The sequence below is a fragment of the Crocodylus siamensis genome, chromosome 4, assembly GCF_052110815.1.
Source record: "Crocodylus siamensis isolate JL-2025a chromosome 4, ASM5211081v1, whole genome shotgun sequence".
Lineage (NCBI taxonomy): Eukaryota > Metazoa > Chordata > Crocodylia > Crocodylidae > Crocodylus > Crocodylus siamensis.
In genome coordinates this window covers 182389004-182408101 of record NC_143398.1, presented here as the reverse complement: position 1 = coordinate 182408101, position 19098 = coordinate 182389004, and the positions used below count along the sequence as shown (strand labels likewise).

General features: G+C 51.6%; 2 protein-coding genes across 6 annotated transcripts in view; one reads left to right on the top strand and one right to left on the bottom strand.

Moving 5' to 3' along the window:
• COL18A1 (collagen type XVIII alpha 1 chain) overlaps positions 1 to 5212 on the top strand; it is a 209137-nt gene extending 203925 nt beyond the window's left edge. For all 3 annotated transcript variants that reach the window (XM_090045105.1, XM_090045104.1, XM_090045103.1), the window contains 3 exons: positions 641 to 838; positions 1718 to 1833; positions 2061 to 5212. In XM_090045105.1, coding sequence (XP_089901231.1) covers positions 641 to 838; positions 1718 to 1833; positions 2061 to 2274 — 528 coding nt within the window. In that variant the 3' untranslated portion in view covers positions 2275 to 5212. The remainder of the gene's footprint in view (positions 1 to 640; positions 839 to 1717; positions 1834 to 2060) is intronic.
• Positions 1 to 19098, bottom strand: part of SLC19A1 (solute carrier family 19 member 1) — a 40174-nt gene that overhangs the window by 9621 nt on the left and 11455 nt on the right. For 2 of the 3 annotated variants that reach the window (XM_090045106.1, XM_090045108.1), the window contains exons 4-7: positions 10593 to 11349; positions 8449 to 8641; positions 7720 to 7861; positions 3122 to 7015 (exon numbers count right to left, since the gene is read on the bottom strand). In XM_090045106.1, coding sequence (XP_089901232.1) covers positions 6827 to 7015; positions 7720 to 7861; positions 8449 to 8641; positions 10593 to 11349 — 1281 coding nt within the window. In that variant the 3' untranslated portion in view covers positions 3122 to 6826. Of the gene's footprint in view, positions 1 to 3121; positions 7016 to 7719; positions 7862 to 8448; positions 8642 to 10592; positions 11350 to 19098 lie in introns of those variants that run through there. The other variant, XM_090045107.1, reaches the window with a different exon arrangement.

The following is a 19098-nucleotide window of genomic DNA, read 5'->3' as shown; positions in this document are numbered from 1 at the left end:
CAGAAGCTAAGGAGCTGAGGGCACTGGCTAAAGTTAGCCTGGATCTTACACCACATCCCAGTATGAATCCCAATGTGCACCAGCCTGTGCATCTTACCCCACATCCCAATGTGCACCTCCTCTCCCAGGCCTGCTAACACCAGGCTTGGTACATGGACTTGTGGTCCCTGCCAGCTTGTGCAGTCCGTGAGGCAGGCAGCCAGGATGGATCTCCTACAGGCTCCCGTCCAAAGCAGCGTGTGAAACCCCCCGTTCTGTGGGGTGGCTGTAGTGGGCTGCTAGTCGGAGCCTGAGCAGTGGGAGGTGGTGGGAATGATGGGGGTGGGCATCCGGGACATTGTTGTCTGTGACTTAAGCCAGGTATTCCTACCTTCTACTGACAGCTGCTGGTACTGGGTGGGTCCTTCGTTCCCACAGGGTGCTGCCACTGGCTTCACAGTAAATTACTGCTGTATTTGGAGCTTGCACTTGGGTCCCGCTGGCACACATTACTTGAAGAGGCAGAGAGAGTGCTCTCATAAAGGAGCAGGGGACTAAGTGTCTGCTTCTGCTGTGTCTCTGTGGCATGGGGGCTGTGGTCTCCAGCTGGAGTGTGTTAGCCAGCACCTATAGGGCCCCTTCATCTGCGTTGTTCTTCCAGCTCCACCTCGTGGCTCTGAACACCCCCCTGAGTGGCAGCATGCGCGGCATCCGCGGAGCTGACTTCCAGTGCTTCCAGCAGGCCAGGGAGGTCGGACTGACAGGTACCTTCCGAGCCTTCCTCTCCTCCCGGCTGCAGGACCTGTACAGCATCGTGCGCAGGGCTGACCGGAGCTCGGTGCCCATTGTCAACCTCAGGGTAGGCATGCAGCTCAGCCTTTGTGGAGGGAGGGCAGCCTTCAGGCCCCTGTATCTCAGTTTGCTAACGCTAGTGGAAAAAACACCAGGAGCAGGTGCCTGAGGAATGAGCTGCAGGGGCTCCCAGGCTGAGCATGCTGGCAGGCAGCATGCTGCTCTAGGGCCAGTCAGCAGTCCTGCCAAAATGGGAGCAGTTTTGCCAAGTCAGTGTGTACCTGTTCGGACACTGCCTGGGAGCCCAGCTCCGTTTCATCTGGGACTGAGGGTTTGAATGTGGGCCTTTTTTAAGCAGAAGGCTCGTGTGTTGGTGAGGGATGGGCACAGACATGTGATAACTCTTGCCCCTTATGACTACAGCAACTGGCCGCTGCCATCATTGGGCAATTCCCTTCACTTAGCTGGGATACTTTGGGCAGTAGGGTCTGATTAGGCCAGACACTTGGCATCTCCTGCACAGTGCTAAGTGTCTATGTAGGTGCATGGGAATGAGGATGCTCAGAACTACATAGGCAGTACTATATTTGGCACTGCTCAAGACTGAGTGCACAAGCTGATGGGAAGGGCAGTCATTCTTTTTTGGGTGGTATACAGTAATGTAGGGAGGCCATACGTATTCTGGATCAGCTGTTTGCCTTCAGGGACAGCTATTAAAGAGCAGCTTGTGCTTGTACCCTTTCTGGTTCTAGACTAACGTCCCCATGGGTACAACCCTTGGCGTGATCAGTGCCAACCCTGAAGTGGACAAGCAGTAAGTGCATGGACAGATAGATGGAAAAGCAAAGCCCTTGCTGCAGTGGGTATGGGCTGGGCCACAGAGATGTAATCATACCTCAACTTTTTTATTGTTGCACTGCTGATGACTGGCTCTTCTCTCCCCCAGGATGACGTGCTGTTCAATAACTGGGAGTCCCTGTTTTCAGGCACGGAGGCGCAGCTCCGAGGTGGTGCTCACATCCTCTCCTTTAATGGAAAGGATATCCTGAGAGACTCCACTTGGTAAGTAAAACAGCGCTGTCTTTGGGCCTGTAGCTCTGGGCAGATATGTATAGTGTAGCTGGCGGTGGGGAAGGGGGGCCACCACGCTCTGGACACCTGCGGCTGCAGGTGGCCTGGACATGTCAAGAGCGCCAAGTGGGTGAAATGGCCTCACAACACACCGCAAGATGCCAGCCTCACCCATGCCCTGTGTGGATACAGCAGCATGGCACTTCACTGTGTTTCAGGCCTCAGAAGAGCGTGTGGCATGGTTCTGACTCCAAGGGGCGTCGCCTGACCGAGAACTATTGTGAGACGTGGAGGACTGACAGCAGCGTGGTGACAGGGCAGGCCTCCTCTCTGAGTTCAGGCAAGCTTCTGGAGCAGAAGGCAAGCAGCTGTCAGAATGCCTTCGTCGTCCTGTGCATTGAGAACAGCTTCATGACCTCTTCCAAAAAATAACTCTGGGCACAAAATGCTGGGAGGAGGGGACCTGAACACATCTGTCAAGAGCTGGAGGGGCAGCCAGCTCCCCTGCACAGCTTCTGCCTTCATGCATCGATTCCCAGATATAAAACCAAAGAGTGTTGTGATAGTTTTAAATGCCAACCCGGCACTCACTGTGGTGTCTCTTCTCAGCAGCCGCACTCTGACACAGGGCTTGTGCACTGCGGGCTGATATGGTTGCCAGAGGAGTGGCCTGGTAGGCTTGCTGGACATGGCAAACTCCTCACATTTGTCGATGTGCCATGTTCTTGTCTCTTCTTCTCTCTCTTAATCCCCCTAATATTTAACCACTTGAGTTATATTCTTGCATAAACTCCCCCTTGTTTCCCTATTTGTTACCTTGCTTAGGATGCTCTTTACAGGGAGGGGCCCGGTGTTGCCCACAGGAGTGCATACCAACAATGCCCTTCATTGAGTTTTTGGAAATCAGCAAGATGTTCTTCATTCTAATAAGAGGCCTGATTGGAAAGTGGCTGCTCAGCCACTCCTCACACTGCAGCTCCCCACTTTGTGGGGCTCTCTGGCCTTGGTCTCTCTTGTTAGGAGCTGAAGCAACAAGCAGAGCACCTTGGTAATGAGGCTGTGCTGGACTGGTTCATGGTGACCCTTGGGCCTTGGTGGTGTTGGCAGCACATCCTGGTGGAGGCAGTTTTGTGAACAGAGCAGCTCTTAGCATGTGCAGAAGGTCCCATGAAACCAAATATCCAAAGTGTATGTGTCTGTGTGTCCCAGGAAACCACCAGGACCAGGCAGGCCCCCCATGCGAGAGCTTCCGTCTGCTTGAGTTGGACCTGCAGGTTAGCTTTCTCCTCAACTTTGCCTAAAGAAGCCAACTGCCTCACCTGTTGCTTATTCCCCACTTCCTTGGCCCAGCTTTAGGTATGAATAACCAGTTCCTGGCTGGGCATGCCCAAGTTCCTCTCCACTTGCATGGGGGTTGCCAACTTCCTGGATTCTGCTGGGTCCACTTAGTTTGTAAGCCTTTCTGCCCCTGCTGTGAGTTAAGATGCTCCTCTTCCATGGCATTTCTAAGCTGTCAGGGGTGCCCTGTCACTGACTTAACCCACGGCCTTTCTTTCCAAGGCAGAATAATTTCATTGTGAAGATAGGCAGGAGCCTTTGTTCCCTCCCCGGTGTAGGAGGATGCCCAGACATTAGGGCCTGTTGGGCAGACCTGGCCTTTCTGAAATTGCATCAGCCAAGGTCCTGGCCTAATGCTTTTGCTGCTCATTCCTGTTCACAGTCTCAGCCCTGAAGCCCCTGCTCCTTTGACTCATTTCATTCTGACCCAAACCATTTCAGAAGTACTTTTGCTTGTGTTCTCGGGTCCTGGAGCCTGGCTGTGCATGCTGGTGCCCTAACAGCTTGCCACGGGTCGTGATGGTAAAAGTTCTCGCCATGAGGTGAGGGCACATCAGCAGTAGGTACAGAGCCACACACCATTCCCAGCACTTTGGGTCTTGGTGCATTGCTGTTACTAGACTCTGGGCTGCTAGGATTCTTGAGGGGAGTTTTACGGCATGTGTCCAGTTTCCCATGGCTAGCTGGACAGCAGAGTGAGGGAGGATCTGTTTTTTACTTTTCCAGAGCAGTTGCCTCCTGGTCTTGGGCCCCTCTTATTCCAGCCCTCCTAGACCTAAATCAGCTGTTGCTGATTGGAAGGAGTGGATGTCTTCTTTTCATGCTTTCCTTTCTCCATCCATTCCATCCCCTTGTTCCACAAGGGGGAGGTTTCCAAGTCTATCAGCATCCAGACAAAATCTGCTCTCTGGTGGTTTGTCCTATAGCTAGGGGCTCTGGTTCCCTTCCCCTAGCCCCTACCTACTGTCCTGAGCACAGCTGTCTTGGTAGTTGAAGACGCATGGTCTCTAGGGCAGGTGCTGCTCCCTATCCCATCTGAGCTCTAATTCCAGCATCCAGAATCCAAGTGTACTGGAGCTGGTGCTACATGCCTTGCTTGCCCTATTGCAGGGCCTGATTTTGTTGCTCAAGAGGCACACAGCTATTTGCTGTGTCTACACAGGCAGGATGCACGGCTCTGTTCTTCTAATGCTAGTGTAAGAATTGCTCCCAAAAAGCCTACACATCATGGCTTCCAGTCAGATACCTGCTAAGCCAGGCTCTGCCTGTGTTGTCAGTGCTCTGGTAGGGACAGGCCACATCCTGGGTAGTCTGTGTCTTTGTCATGAGGGGATAATTAAGAGCAATGGGAGATTTCATACCAGCGCAGGAACAGGCTACTCCCAAACCTGCATATAGTTTCCTCATCTGATTCCTTAGCGTTGGGCTGGAGAGGCCAATTTTGGTAAGTTTAAGCGATCAGATTAACAAATAACTTGTAAGGTACTTAGGAACAGAAAAGGACAAGAGAATATAATGGGTTATGACCTGTATGGGGGATTTGGGTAGAGAACACATCCTGATTTCCATTCAGCACAGGGCACTGAATCCCACAGTTAAGAGAGGCGTGTGTGTGTGTGTGTGTGTGTGTGAGAGAGAGAGAGAGAGAGAGAGATCAACTGACTGTATTGGCCACTGTCTGGGCATCCTGTGTTAGCATCAGAGCTGGGAAAATGCTCCCCTTCAAAGCCAGAAACCTTGAACACACTTTCATGTTACATATGTACCGTACTTGTTGAGCACTAATGTCTAAAAGATTGTTTAAATCAGTTTTGAAAATCTGAGGTGCTAAATTTTTAACTAGCTTTTTATTATTGTATTGAAATTATTACCATAAAAGCTGTGCAAGTCACACAATTTCTATTTCTCATTGTCTACTGTATTTTATGTAATTAATGCAATTTAAAGCCTGTGGATCTTTATATTTTTTTGTCAGTTGTGTTCTATAAACCATTTTCTAAAGGCACTGAATAAAGGAAAGTATCCTCTTTTACTCTGTGTGCACTGAAATGGCTGTTGGTACCACACCCTGTCTCTCCTAGCTGTGGATGGACCCTGGGTGGGGTGATACCTCCCCTCTGCTAAGGACAGAGATGGGAGTAGGCCCAGGGCTGATAGAGTTCCCCTTGCTACAGTGGGGTCCTGGCATCTCAGGATCTCCCGTCTGGATTCAGAGCTGAGGCCTAGGGGGTCTTCAAGTCACTTTATGCAATTTGACTGCAAGGGGTCTCCTGCGTGGGGCCTGAATTAGGGCTTGGGGAAGGGGGCATGGGAAGTCAACTAAGAGACTCTAGTGTCTTTGTGACATAAAGAGCTGTACCACACTCAGGGTGGCACTGCCTCAGTCTTACCTAAAGAGACAGACCAGGAAAGAAAACCTATGAGCTCCTGGACCAGAACCTAGTGGCTTAGGCACCAGATCCCTCTGTTGCTCTCCCTGCTGCCCTTACATGCCTTCATATTTGCTTACCTTCCCTACAGAGGGGCTGGGCATCTGCAGCAAGGTAAGGATGGAGGGAAAATCAGAGATCTACAGCCCACAGCAGGAGGCCAGGTCACAAGCTCTGACCCAGAGAAAAAGGTTGCCAACCCCTGCGCAAAGGGATTAATTACAGCAGCTACTCACCACACACAGGTGGAAAGGATCGTGTCTGCTAGACAATCCCATACCTGGCCAGGGCCAACCTGTGATCACGGCCTTGTGAGCCCCTCATGCTGACCAGATTCAACAAGCAGCACCAGGCTCTTGCACTCATGCCACAGAGCAGCCAGCAAAGGGAGGGGCTGGGTCAGTGCTGCCTTTCCAGCAACAGACACCAGCCCTCAGCACTCATGTGCACTCCCACCACCAGCTACCTACAAAAACAGCCAGGCCTGCAAGGGCAACTTGTCACTTTACTGCAATCCTCACCCCAGGTGATATGTGGCTATAGGCCCCTCTTGCCTTGTAGCGCTTGGATGAGGCTAAGGCAGCCCAAGGGATTTATACATGTTGAAGGAAAAGCAAAAAAAGAAGTATTTCTAGCACTTGTGGTGCTGGGGAGAGGACCTTGCAAGCATGACTGCTTAAGGCTTATAATAAATACCTGGCTGAAATTGAAATAATCATCTGGGGGTGTGGGGCTGGTCACACTGAAAGAGCAGCGTGTGACAGGGAGGGGAAGACACTGCGTGTGTGTCTGTCTGTCTACTGGTGCAAAAATCACCAGGAAAGCTCCCTCTACCCAGCAGGCAGCTGCCTAAACCAGCTCTGAGCTAGGACCTGGCAGCCCAGCTGGTTTGGTTAGAAACAGCTCCGTTACCAACAGCTGTTTTTAAACCTTCACTCTGTATAGCAGTGTCAGCCAGCACTGAGGTGTGAAGCGAGTGCAGGCATCCCTGGAGACACAGCCCCTGGCAATCAGGCTGTGCGCTTTGTGCAGGTGCAGCCTATGCACGGCATTCACTCTCACCCAGGCCTCTCTGGTCCTCATCTTCCCTGCTGGGTGCTGATGTTCAGAGGGAGGCAAAAATATCTTGGTGGGGCGCACATGGTTCCCTGGGGCAACAGTGAGGGCAGGGCACATACAGACAGGCCCCTTCCCCTTTTGTTCACTCACAGCTTCTCTCAGGCTTCCACACTGCTCAGCTCTGAGGTCTTCTCCTTCACTGGCACCTCATCCAGAGGCTTGCATAGCTCCTTGGCCAATGCTGGCTCCTGGGGCTTCTTGCGTCTTCTGTGCTGGATGCTCACATATACTGCCGCTGTGAGGTACAGCACTGCCAGCAGCGTGAAGTAGGAGAAGTACACGTAGAACTGAGGGACAGGAAGAGAGAGCAGAGGGGATGGGATGTAGCACAAGAGCCCGGGCTCAAAGGCACAGGTTGGCCACAAATGCCCTCCCCTGCCCTTGCTTGCTTTGCTACAGGGTGCCCTGGCTGAACTCTGCCCCTACTTCCCCTCCCTGCAATCTGTCCCAGAAGCAAAGCCTCAAATATGGCTGACAGGGCCTAGCACACACTCTGCCCAAGCACCCCTGTGCAAAGAGGCCAAGCACAGGCAAATGTTGGCTCTGGAAGCAAATGGGCAAGGGAAGAGATAGGATGCTGCTTATGAGAGTTGCCACAGCAGTGGGGAGGAACAGGCAGAAGCCAAGCCTGGGACCCAAGGGTTTCAGCTATTTCACCTGGCCCACAGCTACACGCTTCCATTCAGGTGGTGGCTGTATGACTACAAGCAATGGCCACAGGGGAAGCAGGATAACCAGCCTGGCCTCAGCTCTCCATAAGCAAAGCTCAGGAGTAAACAGGCTGGGCAATGCAGGACAGCCTCCCCTCCCCTCAAGTCCCATGCTCCGACTGACCTGCTTTCCTTTCTCCTGCCCAGCTACAAAGCAGCCTGCCCCAGGGTTCAAGGCTTGGCTGTTCCATCTAGCTCAAGTACGCCCACCTAGCAGCCATGAGCTTGTGCTTCCCTACCCAGCTCCTACAGACAATGCCCCTCTGACCCTGTGACCTTACCTGAGGATGCACGGACAGGCCCAGGCCTCTCTTATCTGCTATGATAATGGTTATAATGGTCTTCAGAATGGTGGCAAAGAAAGTGTTGATGCCAAACACAAGGGCACAGAGCTCCTTGGAGAGGGAGGTGGCAATCTGGAATCTTGTATGAGAGAGATGGGGGCATGGGGGGAGGCAGAACATTAATTCAGCTGATTCAGGCAAAAGTATTCTCATAAAAATACTCCCCAACTTTCAGCCTAGCCAAGCTGAGGCTGCATGGCCTAGTCAAGCACACTGGAATATCCCATTTTCTGTTCTGAGTACTGAGCCCTTCTGATTTGCTGGAGGGCTAGGCTCACACCTCTCTGACTGCATAAGTGGAAACTGTCCCTCCTCGTGTGTAAAGGGACTGATGCTCACCCCCTGTATCAGCCAGCCTTCCTGGCACTGATGCTGACATGTAACATGTGATGCTAGCAGCACCCCCTTAAATATAGAGCGCTCTGTTGGAAAACCTGGTCTGTACTTGCTGTTTCAGCCCTGCCTTTTCACAGAAGGCCAAGTCCCTAAGTACAGCTCCAGTGCTCTCTCTCTGTACTCCAAGACTGCCCTTCAGGCAGCATTTAGGATGCTTACATGCTAACCAAAACCAGTTGCAGCCAGGATAATGCAACTGTGCCCATGTTACCAGTCAGGGAGCCAGCCTACAATGGCCAGAGCAGGAATCTCCAAGCAGGAGGTACTCACATTGCTAAGGGAACCAGGAACTGATAGGAGCCCCTGAACAGCACATATGCCACGTAGCACAGCCAGATGTTACTGGTGGAGGTCATCAGCAGGAGAAGCCCTGCCTGGACTGCTGTCACAGTACCAATCACCAGCTCTGACCACAGCTTCCAGCGGATCTTCACAAAGCCGGCAGCAAAGGATGCAATGGCACCTAGGAAGACAAAGCAGGGTAATGCTGCACTGCCCACAGTGGCACCTGTACTGCTGAGTGTCTTGCCTGGCTACCCTTTGCCCTGGGGTGTTTCAAAGGATAATCATGCTGGAGTCACTAGCAGAGAGCCAGAGATAACACAACCTGGCCCAAACAGCAGCCGAAATGCACCACTGTGCACTAGTAATAACCTGCTTCCCCTGCAGCATGAGCAGCTCTCTGCCCTTAAAAGCACAGTGTCAAGGTACATTTGTAATGGGTCTCACCTAGCAACCCTGCCCTATTCAGGGATTACATGGCAGGGCCACCAAGCTCTGCCTTTAAAATGTAACTGTGTTTAGCTGGCAGCTGCAGGCAGCAGCCTTCAACAGTGGAGGCAAGACAGATCATAGAATCAATGAGTCGGAAGGGACCTGGACAGATCATCTAGTCTGACCCCCTGCCATGGGCAGGAAGGAGCACTGGGGGTGGCAGGGGTTATAAGACCCCAGCCAGGTGCCTATCCAGTCTCCTTCTGAAGCTCTCCAGGGAAGGTGAGAGCACCACCTCTCTGGGAAGCCTATTCCAGGCTCTGGCCACCCTTACAGTGAAGTAGTTCTTCCTAGGTGATATCTAACCTAAACCTATCCTCCCTCAGCTTGTGGCCATTGTTCTGGTGACCCCAAGGGGGGCCCTGGTGAACAGACTTTCCCCGAGTCCCTGCTGGTGGCCCCTTATAAGGTTGTAGGCAGCCACAAGATCCCCCCTCAGTCTCCTCTTGCGGAGACTGAAGAGATTCAGGTCCCTCAGCCTCTTCTCACAGGGCTGGCCACAGAGGCCCTCAACCATATGAGTGGCCTCCTCTGGACCCTCTCCAGGTTCTCCAGATGCCGAGCTGCTTGCTGACTCTCTTGCAGCCACTTTCAGGGCAAAAGCCTGCTGAGTGCAGCCTGGCAGCATGATTACCAAGAGTCAAGAGCCACAAAGACTATGAAGCCAGCAGCTTTTCCCTCAAAGACTCCCTGGATAGAGGTGTAGTGGCCGAGGACTCTTCCTCAGATAAGTGCTTCTTCTTGCCTGCCACTGTGCCTGGCTCAGGTCAGCTACACCTCAGCTCTCCACAAAATGATCCTCAAACCCTGGCAACAGATGGGGTTGAGTTACTAACTGTGGTGCATGGCAGCATGGCCCCGAGCTACTGGGCATGTCCAGTCTGGCCAAGTGCAAGGAGCTACAGATCTCTCAAACTGCTCAATGAATGGAACAAGGAGTTTAGTGCTCCTGCAAATGGGGGCTAACAGATTTGACCTGGGTGCAGGCTGTGGGAGTTGCCACACTGCTGGGATCTTTCAGCTTAGTGCAGGATAGTGGCACTTGTTTCACTACAGGGGAGGATTTCAAAGCCACCTACTTAACTTGGTGCAAAGCCTTTGTATGACAATGAAGAGCCACGGTCTGACAGGTGCCCATGACTACAACTATATGACTAGGACAGAAACAGGTTTAAAACGAGGCTCATTTCAGCTTTGCTTGAATCAACTGAGAAAGGACAAGGGGAGGGTGAACTGTGCCATTCTTAAACCACTCTTCTCCCAGGGGGAGGCCCTCACTCTGCCACTGCTCCTAGGGCCTCACCTTTGCCATTCAGATCTGAGACCTGCCGGAGGTGGGTCTGCTGCAGTGCTGAGTTGTGAGCCTTGGTGCAATGGCTTCTGTCCAGCTGGGAACTAATCTGGGCTTCTGGGCTTTGTCAGAGCACGGGGAAGCTGCTGTAACACATTCCTGAGGGATTAGAGCCCAGGGCAGGACTGGCCACTTGGGGATGCGCTTCCCAACGCCCTCCCCGCAGGCCCCTCTAAAGACAACTCTTCTGCAGATGGACTGCACTTCAGGTAGCTCAGATGGAGACAACCTGCTGTTGCTTGGAGCAGAAGGACAACAGAAAAGCCTGGAAGCCAAAAGGTGCACGTACCAAGTAATGTTGAGGCAGCATCCACCCCGCCATTGTAGACTTTCCGGTTATCTTTGGCTGGATAAACAACATCCCACAAAATCTGCACATAATACAGCATCAGGTAGTAGCCGGCAGAGTTGAATATCCACCAGAATGACCAAAGCCGCAGCTGGGGCTGCTGGACAATTGTCCCCAGCTCCCGCAGCATGCGGCAGAGGGCGGCATCACGCCAGTAGGAAGGCAGGCATGTGGTGTGCTTGTAGTTATCTGGGCTCATCTTGTCCAGCTCTGAAGGGGAAGTGCCATTACACACTGGCTCAGCCCTGTTGAAGAAGAGACTCCGCCTAGGCCGCTCCAGGAACAGTGTTATGAAGAACCCAAAGACCGTGAAGCCCAGGGAGATATAGTTCAGTGTCATGAAGGGTACCCCACCAACTGTGACACAGAGCTGCCCCAGCACTGAGCTGGTGAAGACGCCCATCAACACAGCAGACCTGGAGTAGCTAGCCATACGCTGATAGAGTGACGGGGTGACCAGAGAGAAAATGTAAGAAGAATAGGCCACACGGGCTGCCATGGTGATGCTATAGAATAACTCCATGAACTGCATAGCGATGATGCTGGTGCCGAAGATCAGGATCAGCCAAATGGAGATGTAGCTCAGGCTCTGGAGCATCAGCACCGGCTTGTAGCGCAGGTAGTCCGTCAGCAGAAAGATGGGCACCAGCACCACCATGTAGGAGTACGACAGGACTGGAGTGATCTCATTAGTCACCTGCAAGGCAACCAAGTCAGCAAGAGAGCAGCCACCATGCTACAGAGGCACAGGGGAGGAGAGCACTGTGCTTATTGCTGTGAGCACAGAGGTGCTGGCATTTGGGGGCAAGCTCTGGAGGTGGCACTCCTCCTTTAGGTTGCTGAGCCATGGGCAGAGGCCAGGCTGGTGGGAAGTGTTCAACTACCTTACCTTCAGCATCCCTAGTCCTTGGATGGGTTCATCCTGCACCCTCCTGAGTACTGCTCTCAACTGAAGTGCTCCTGCTGCTACACCTAGAACCCAGGATGCTTCTTACCATGCATTCCAGGACCAAAACATAGCAATGGCTTCTGAATAAAGAGCACCACACCACACCATGCACAATGGTGCTATGCAGCCCAGCCAAAGGCTTAGAGCATGAGCTCTGGGCTGTCTACAGAGCACAGATCATATGGGATCAAGGCAGCAGCAACTGTTGACTGATACAGGAGCTTGGCAGTCTGGGAATAAGTATTAATTACCTGCCCAAATGGTTGCCAGGGTGCTACTGTACTTGAAATCCAAGGCATCAACAGACAGAACACACCTTGTAGGCATGAAAATGAAGACTGATGTGGTGCTGACTACAAAGACAGCCTGAGAACACCAGTCAGCCCTGGGCCAGTCCCTGGGGACACAAATACTTCACAGCCCAGCTCACACACCACAACCCCCAGCCTGCCCACCTCCTTCAGACTCTGGCAGCAGGAAGACAACAGGAGGAACAGCAAGACAGTACTCCCCATGAGGCAGGGCAACACAGTGGCTCTGGGGCAGTGATGGGATAACTCAGCTCATGCCAAAAGCTTTGGGGAGCCCCTTACCTTCTGCACTGCCTGCCTGTCTCTATAGTAGGCCATTAGCACACCTCCCTCTCTGCCTACCACCACCAGATCAAACCTCTGCCTCCCAGCACTGCCATCATCCTTGACAGCAATGGCCCCACAGAAGGTACCAGACTCCCTCTCTGCATGGGGATGTGAGCAAAAGTCGTGGCCCTCCAGCCAGGCTCCCGCCACTCTGCCCCATTTTGCTTGGGCCTTCCTGACTGCCACGTTCCCTGCTCATCAGGTTCAGGTTGCTCCTATTCCTCCTGGGCCCCAAAGAACCCTGCTCTCCACAAATATCCTTGAACCAATGTGCCTCAATCACTCTCCCCCTGCTTGCTGCCCCCTTCCAAGGCCCCGTGCCACACTCTGTGTGGGATGCGAGCTTGTGCTACTGCAGACCATGCTACAGCACAAGTGTCCCAGTATCTGTTTGCGCCTACCCATGTATGTGTCTGTACAGGCCTGGGGAGAAGAACTCAAGGCCTCAGACGTTTGAGTAGTCCAGTAAGAAGGGAAAAGATATATATAACCATGGCCTCTGGGACCTCAGCAGAGCAGCACACAAGTCATAACTGCCTAATGATCATGAATGAGCCTTTTTAATAAAATCCCTTATCCTGGAGGAATTCAATAGCCGTCTTGGTGCTTGGCACAGGACTCAACTAAGCTCCAGGCAACCGCTTTTGCTTAGGACTCTGTGTTCCCAAGCCCCGGAAGTCAGGCAGTCCCAGGCTCAGCTCTGCCCTAGCACAGCAAGTAGCAAAGACCCGTTCACATAGCTGAGACATGAAGTGTAATCAACTTAACCTCCACAGTGTAAAACCCACGCTCCTTTTTATAGCAGTGGACACAGCCAATAGTCAGAGCACTGTTCTGCCTCCCTTCCAGGGGGACAGATTGCCTGTCTTGCAGCAAGTTACACACACCACAGCAGTGACAAGACATTGTATTCCTGCTAGGCAAGCCCCTGTAGGCCCTGCAGTCTGGACAAACACCACTGTCTCTCTGAAGCATTGAGTGAGGGCAAGAGTCTTGGAAAAGTACAGCTGGGACATACTTAAATCAAAACACTTAAGAACATCAGAACTGCTATTTGCAAACCATAGGTCTATCCTGTCCCAGGGAATGAATCATCAGGAGGAAGAGGACAAAAAAAGTCCCAGATTTAAGCTGTGCATCAGAGACTATCAGGGGTCAAGCTAACTGTCTGCAGACACTCCACCTGTGAGACTGCATAAAAGAATTCCTGTCGAGAGAAACTGAGGTCAACTGATGCGACTGGACTTACTGACTTCCTGCAAAGAACACATCCAGAGCGTACCAGAGTGCATTAACTAGCACTGTTGGTAGCTGGCTGAGCAGCTGCCCATCAGTTAAACATGTAGATAGGACTGCAGTGACTCCTTGGCCCTGGCTCCATTATTTGCTGGTTCCAAAACACCTTGTGTCACCCGTCCCAGAGTGGATGTTGAAAGGGAGAGTGAATAGGGCTTTTTCCACTGTTCCCCTGCCACTTCCAGCTTCCAGCATTTATGGTCTAGGAATTTCTGATTCAGACACTGTGCCCCAACTCCCATGCTCAATAGCTACTGATGCACTTTTCCTCCAGGAATCTGTCCAATCCCTTGTTGTTTGGACAGATAGGTTTTGCATTTCAAAACATGCATTTTGAAAATAAACATTTAATGGAAAAGGTTAACCCAAAAATCAGTTATTGTTGTTTTGTGCTGCAATGTTTTGTTTGACCCTCAAAACATTTTTTTTTCTTTTTCTTCTTTTGTTTCACCAAAAGCCAAGTCTTGTTTGCTCTGGGCTAACTTGATGCCCCTGCTGTTTCAGCCACTCCTGTGGATCTCTGTACCTCCCATTTGTGGGCCGTAGGCTGTATAGCCAAGGGGAGGCCACATGCTCCGTTGGTTTGGTTTCTGATGGGGGCAGCCCCTCTGCCTAAGCTCATTCCCTTGCATAGAGGTAAGCGATGGTTATTGGATATTTGCCAGGGGGGACCATGGATGCAGCAAAGCCCAAAACAGCTTTCTCTGGTCAGCACAGTTTAGCTTCACAGAAGGAGCTTGGAGCAAAATGAAAAGCATGCTTCAAGCCAGCAGAGAGACAGCAAAAGGCAGGGGGACCCTTTCCTTCCCAGCTCTGCTAACACCCAAACAGGAACAGCAAATCCTCATGCACAGGAGGTAGTCGAGCTTTGTGGCCAGTGTGGACAAGGTGAGCCACAACCCTCCTTGGGGGCCGCTCCACCCCCTTCCCCAACTCCCAGGTGTACCTGACAGTGTGTGCCCCAAGGTGCCAGAATGGATGTGCCTGGGGTCATGTGCCATGTAGCAGCTTCCCGTGCCACACACCAACCTGCTCTGTGGAATCCATGCTCCATCTCAGGCCTTGAGTACCCCAGTGACCCCAGCAATGGGCACACACAGCACCTAGCACAACAGGGCCTGGCTCCTTCAGGGGCCTTGACCAGTGCACCTGCACACCAGGTGACAAAAGTCTTCTGTCTTTGCTGCTCAAATGGCAACTCACAACGTTTGTGCCAGAGCCAGTTACACAGCTTGATTCTGGTACAGTGGAAGGTGAAGCATGTTTGTAGTGCAAGTAGTCATGCTGTAGTGCACTTCCTGTTAGGGGTTGGGGCCTGGGTTTTTTGCAGAGACAGAAAAACCGCAGCCCCTGGGTCCGACTACACAAGCACATGCAGTTTGTTTCCATGCAGACAGTGCATTCCCTGCTACGCGTATCCAGGCTTACCCCTGCAAGGCACTATGGCTGCTGCTACCCACAGCTGCACTGTGGGTTACTCTGCCAGATATGCCTCATAAGAGGCAACAAGTGCCTCCCCAACGTGGCCCAGAGCTATTTAAGAACACTCTAAATGCCGCACACGGGCACCAGCAGCTACAGCACAGGCATCTGAGGACAAAACCTCTCCTGGGCAGAGCTCCCAGCTATGGTGCCCTGCAGAGCTCATCTCTACTCCCCAAGCAATGGAGAATGCAGGGCAGGAAGCACAAGTGGGTAAGAAGCAAAAGGAAGCAGCACTGAGTCCCTTCCCTCTGCCCCTCAGCAAGGCAGCATGATCTGGCTTTGCTTGGCCATGTTTACTTAGGAATGGATCAGCCAGCCGGTACTTAGATCCGCTGTGCAGCTGGTGTCTGAGAAACGTGCAGTGTCTTTCTGGCACACTCCAACCTAGGCTGGGTCCCACTCCAATTGAGGTGCTCTGCCTAAGTCTGTCAGAGCAACCATTCTAGGCTTGCCGCCCTGAGGCTGGCAACATATCCCCCTAGCCTCCCGCTTTTACTCCAATGGCTCCTTCTCTGCTGTGATCTGATCCCACAGAGCAGGTAGGGCTGTAGCTCTGACTAAAATGAGAAGCATCATGGCCTACCTCTGGCTGGAATGAGGTCTGGAGAAATCATTCCATCTCCTGAGCACAGAAGGGGTTAACTAAAACTTCTGGCTTTAACAAAAGTCCTTCATAAAAAGAGATTAGCTATTTTGGGGGGAGGTTGCTCTGCATGAACTTTCTCTGCTCCCCCTCCCCCAAAGCATAAAGCAAACTGCTGACACAAGATACTGCAGCTGGGAGCTCTGAACTTTGATTTCTTGGGAAGTGGGGCAGAGAGGAGGCAGAACTGCCTATGCGTTACATGACTACTGCAGCCGACCTCAGGCTGGGTGCATCACTGAACAAATACAGCAAGGAGCATTAAAGAAGTGATCCCATGTGCCACCCCTCTGCTGCCTTGTACATCAGCACCTTCCGAGTCCTGCACAACCAGAACTCACTGGTTCTGGGCATCTCCTTGGGAAAGGTGATCAAGAGAAGCACAAACTGCTCAATAGTGAACTGAGTTGGGTTAGGTTTAAACAGAAACCCTTACGGGAACACAGGGAAGAGTTCACTTATGTCTCTATGAATCTTCACTCCAAAGAATGAGGTGAGCCTGCTGGTGCTGGTCAGCGCCTTCCAAACCAAAGATAGCAGTTAAAATCTGGCCTTTTGACACAGAAAGAAGTTTATGCAAGAACAGTTTGACTTTTATTCAGTTTTCTGAGGATGCCCCCCCCCAAATACGTGACCAGCTTTGATCACAAGGGCAAGGCGGTTCGGTAGTCCCCCAGACATGGGAATTGATGTGGCCAACTGTAATGACTACTGTAGTCTCACAAAAGGCAGTTTTTAATTTTATTTTTTTAGTTTTTAATTTGATGTTTTTATTGCATCAATAAAGATGAATTTTCCCCCACAGGAATGACTCAATATATTTCTAAACCCCAAAGAAAGAGAAGTGCTGCTAAACTAGGTACGACTTCTGCCCATTCTGTTTTGCAGTTAGCTCCACTAACTGTACTGGAAATCCTCCAAGCTAAACCCCTTGATACGTGTGGAGGGGAAGGCAGGCTGGTGAGAGGCACTGCCAGCTGTAGAACCTCAGGACCTGCTGCCCTGCTGAGATAAGCCAAGGCACCTTCAAGCCTCTCCCTGATGGCCCCTTTGCAGGCCTTAGGGCATGTGGAGTGGAGACAAAACCCTGACAGGAAGGCTAAGATGAAAGAGAAAGCACAGAGCCCATTGGCAGAAGAGGAAGAAGGAAACTACTGTGTCCCTGTTGTACAAGAATTGTCTCCCCCAGGAGGGACAGGGGACAGAGCTTTCTACAACACCATTTTCAGGATATAGGAGATTCCCTAGACTCCCTGTTAAACTATCAGACAGCTCACGTAGGTGCCAAAAGCAGAAGAGAAAGGAGCAGGGCAACATTTATCCTGCTAGCCTCTCTCACACAGGAAGGGCCTCTGGTTCCAACCAGAAATTCTGTGGGCCAGGAAAGCAAAATGAACGAGGCCCAGCACCTGAACCTACACCCGCCAAGCCTTTCTGGGCCATGGTGAGCTGCCCGAGCTCTGTTCCATCTCCAACACATTTGCGCACAGGGTGCATCCCTATTGTTACACAGGGGTGATCTAAGGACTCGCCTTATCAGGACAACATGCAGCCCACGTGAATACAGGCACTGTGCTTCATTTGGATCTTTGACAACTACGTGGTAGGGAGCAGAAAGTGAACTCCAAGCCTCCTGGGACATTGCTTTAACACCACCAGATCCTGAGAGTGGGAGGGAGGGAAAGAGGAATAATAATGACCTACTTTACGTAAAGAGTTTTGATAACCTCTTGGGAGAGGCTCTAGGGAAGCTCATGATCCCACTCTTCTCTGTGGAGTGCTGACCGGGGTTAGGAGGGGTAGTGGTGGGGAGTATATGTTGCATCTTCTCCATCCCAGCCACGGTGGCTGCGTGACTAACGGGCCTCCCCTTTGTCGTCACGCTCTGTGTTACCCCTCATTATAGCAGAGGCGCCTTAGTCCATCACCATACTGATTAACTGAGCCAGGTTGAGTTTTTCCCATAGAAAGCAAGAAAATAACTCCAGCGCCCTTAGACCGACATGGCTGTGAAATGAACCCAGAAGCCATGTCACATGTCAGCGCAGGGTAGGTTCACACCCTGAGTCAGGCTAACAGCCTGGAGTACTTCTACTTCTACTGCCCACATGGCCTGAGACTGCTTCCACCTAACATCTGGATCTGACATGCAACAGCACCAATGGGACAGAACAGGATGAAAAGCACAGATGCCTCACTGCTACTGATGGCCCCCTCCTGAGCCCAGATGAGGTATCCCTAAGCACAGCAGCTCACAGCTGGATTCTTGGGGCATTCCCCCTTGGGCTGGGGAGATTCAGATAAAGAAAACAGAAAGCACTGCAGTGGAGATCTGTGCCAGACTCCAGCTCCTGCACCTCAGCCTCTCACTGTCCTAACCCTCTTTCTCGCTGCCCTCATGTGAAAAAATGGTACCCTCTCCCCCATGGTTCTCTTCTCCCTCCCACCAAGCTGGGATTTGGGATCCCACCTGGATAATGCCCCAGTCCCAGCCCCAGCATTAATCCGTCATTCTTTGGCACAAGGTAGTACTGAGGAGTACTGGCCACAGAAGTGCTCTTTTGGGAGGATATGCTTGCAATATCCTCCTCCAAAACTATTCATGGTGGACACACAGCACCTGACACTCATTTCCAAGAGGTACTACTGCCTCTTTGCTATTCTTCTGAATGGCTGGCACAGGGTCCCTCCGGAAATAAGATAACTCAGATTCTTCCCTCAGAAGACAAGCACAGAAGCTTCCTCATTCCTCCCGTCAGAGAGCTTGATAATAGGCACCAGCACTGTCTTAGGCCCACGGCCAGATTCATTAGTTGCCACAGCTGCTCACCCCCAACTTAGAGTGTGACCCACTTCCATTCACTAGACCAAATACCCATAATACAAAAACAACGGAAATTAAAGGCAACTTTGTATAAAGGGTATGGTAGATAGGGAAGTGGATCTGAAACTCATCCTGGACCCACTGAGATGTGGTCCATGAGTATGGTCCAGGAAAAATCACTAAGAAACCTTTCTCTGTGTGATTATTACAGGGATGAGGGTTTCATTTAGATCCCAACTGGCTCACCTACTACATTTTAAACCCAGAGTCCTCTCTGTCTAGGCGGTCAGAGGGATGGCCAGGTTTGGTGCATTGGATGAGATATATTACATTTCTGGAGGTGCACCTATAAGATCCAGGAATGCTAACGGCTCTGCTGTGGGGTGTAATGATTGTGGGGGTGGTGGAGATGTGTTGGCAGGTTTTGCATTTATTATCATGACATGGTCTGGATCCATTTGGTGTGTTCTGGGCCTGAGGAAGTTTGCTTCTGGTGATGAGGTTAGCTAGGTTCAGTGCTTGTTTGAAGGCCTGGATGGGCGGTTCTGGGAAGATCTCTCTAAGAACAGGGTCTTCTTGTAGTATGGGTTGCAACTGTTTGAAGATTTTCC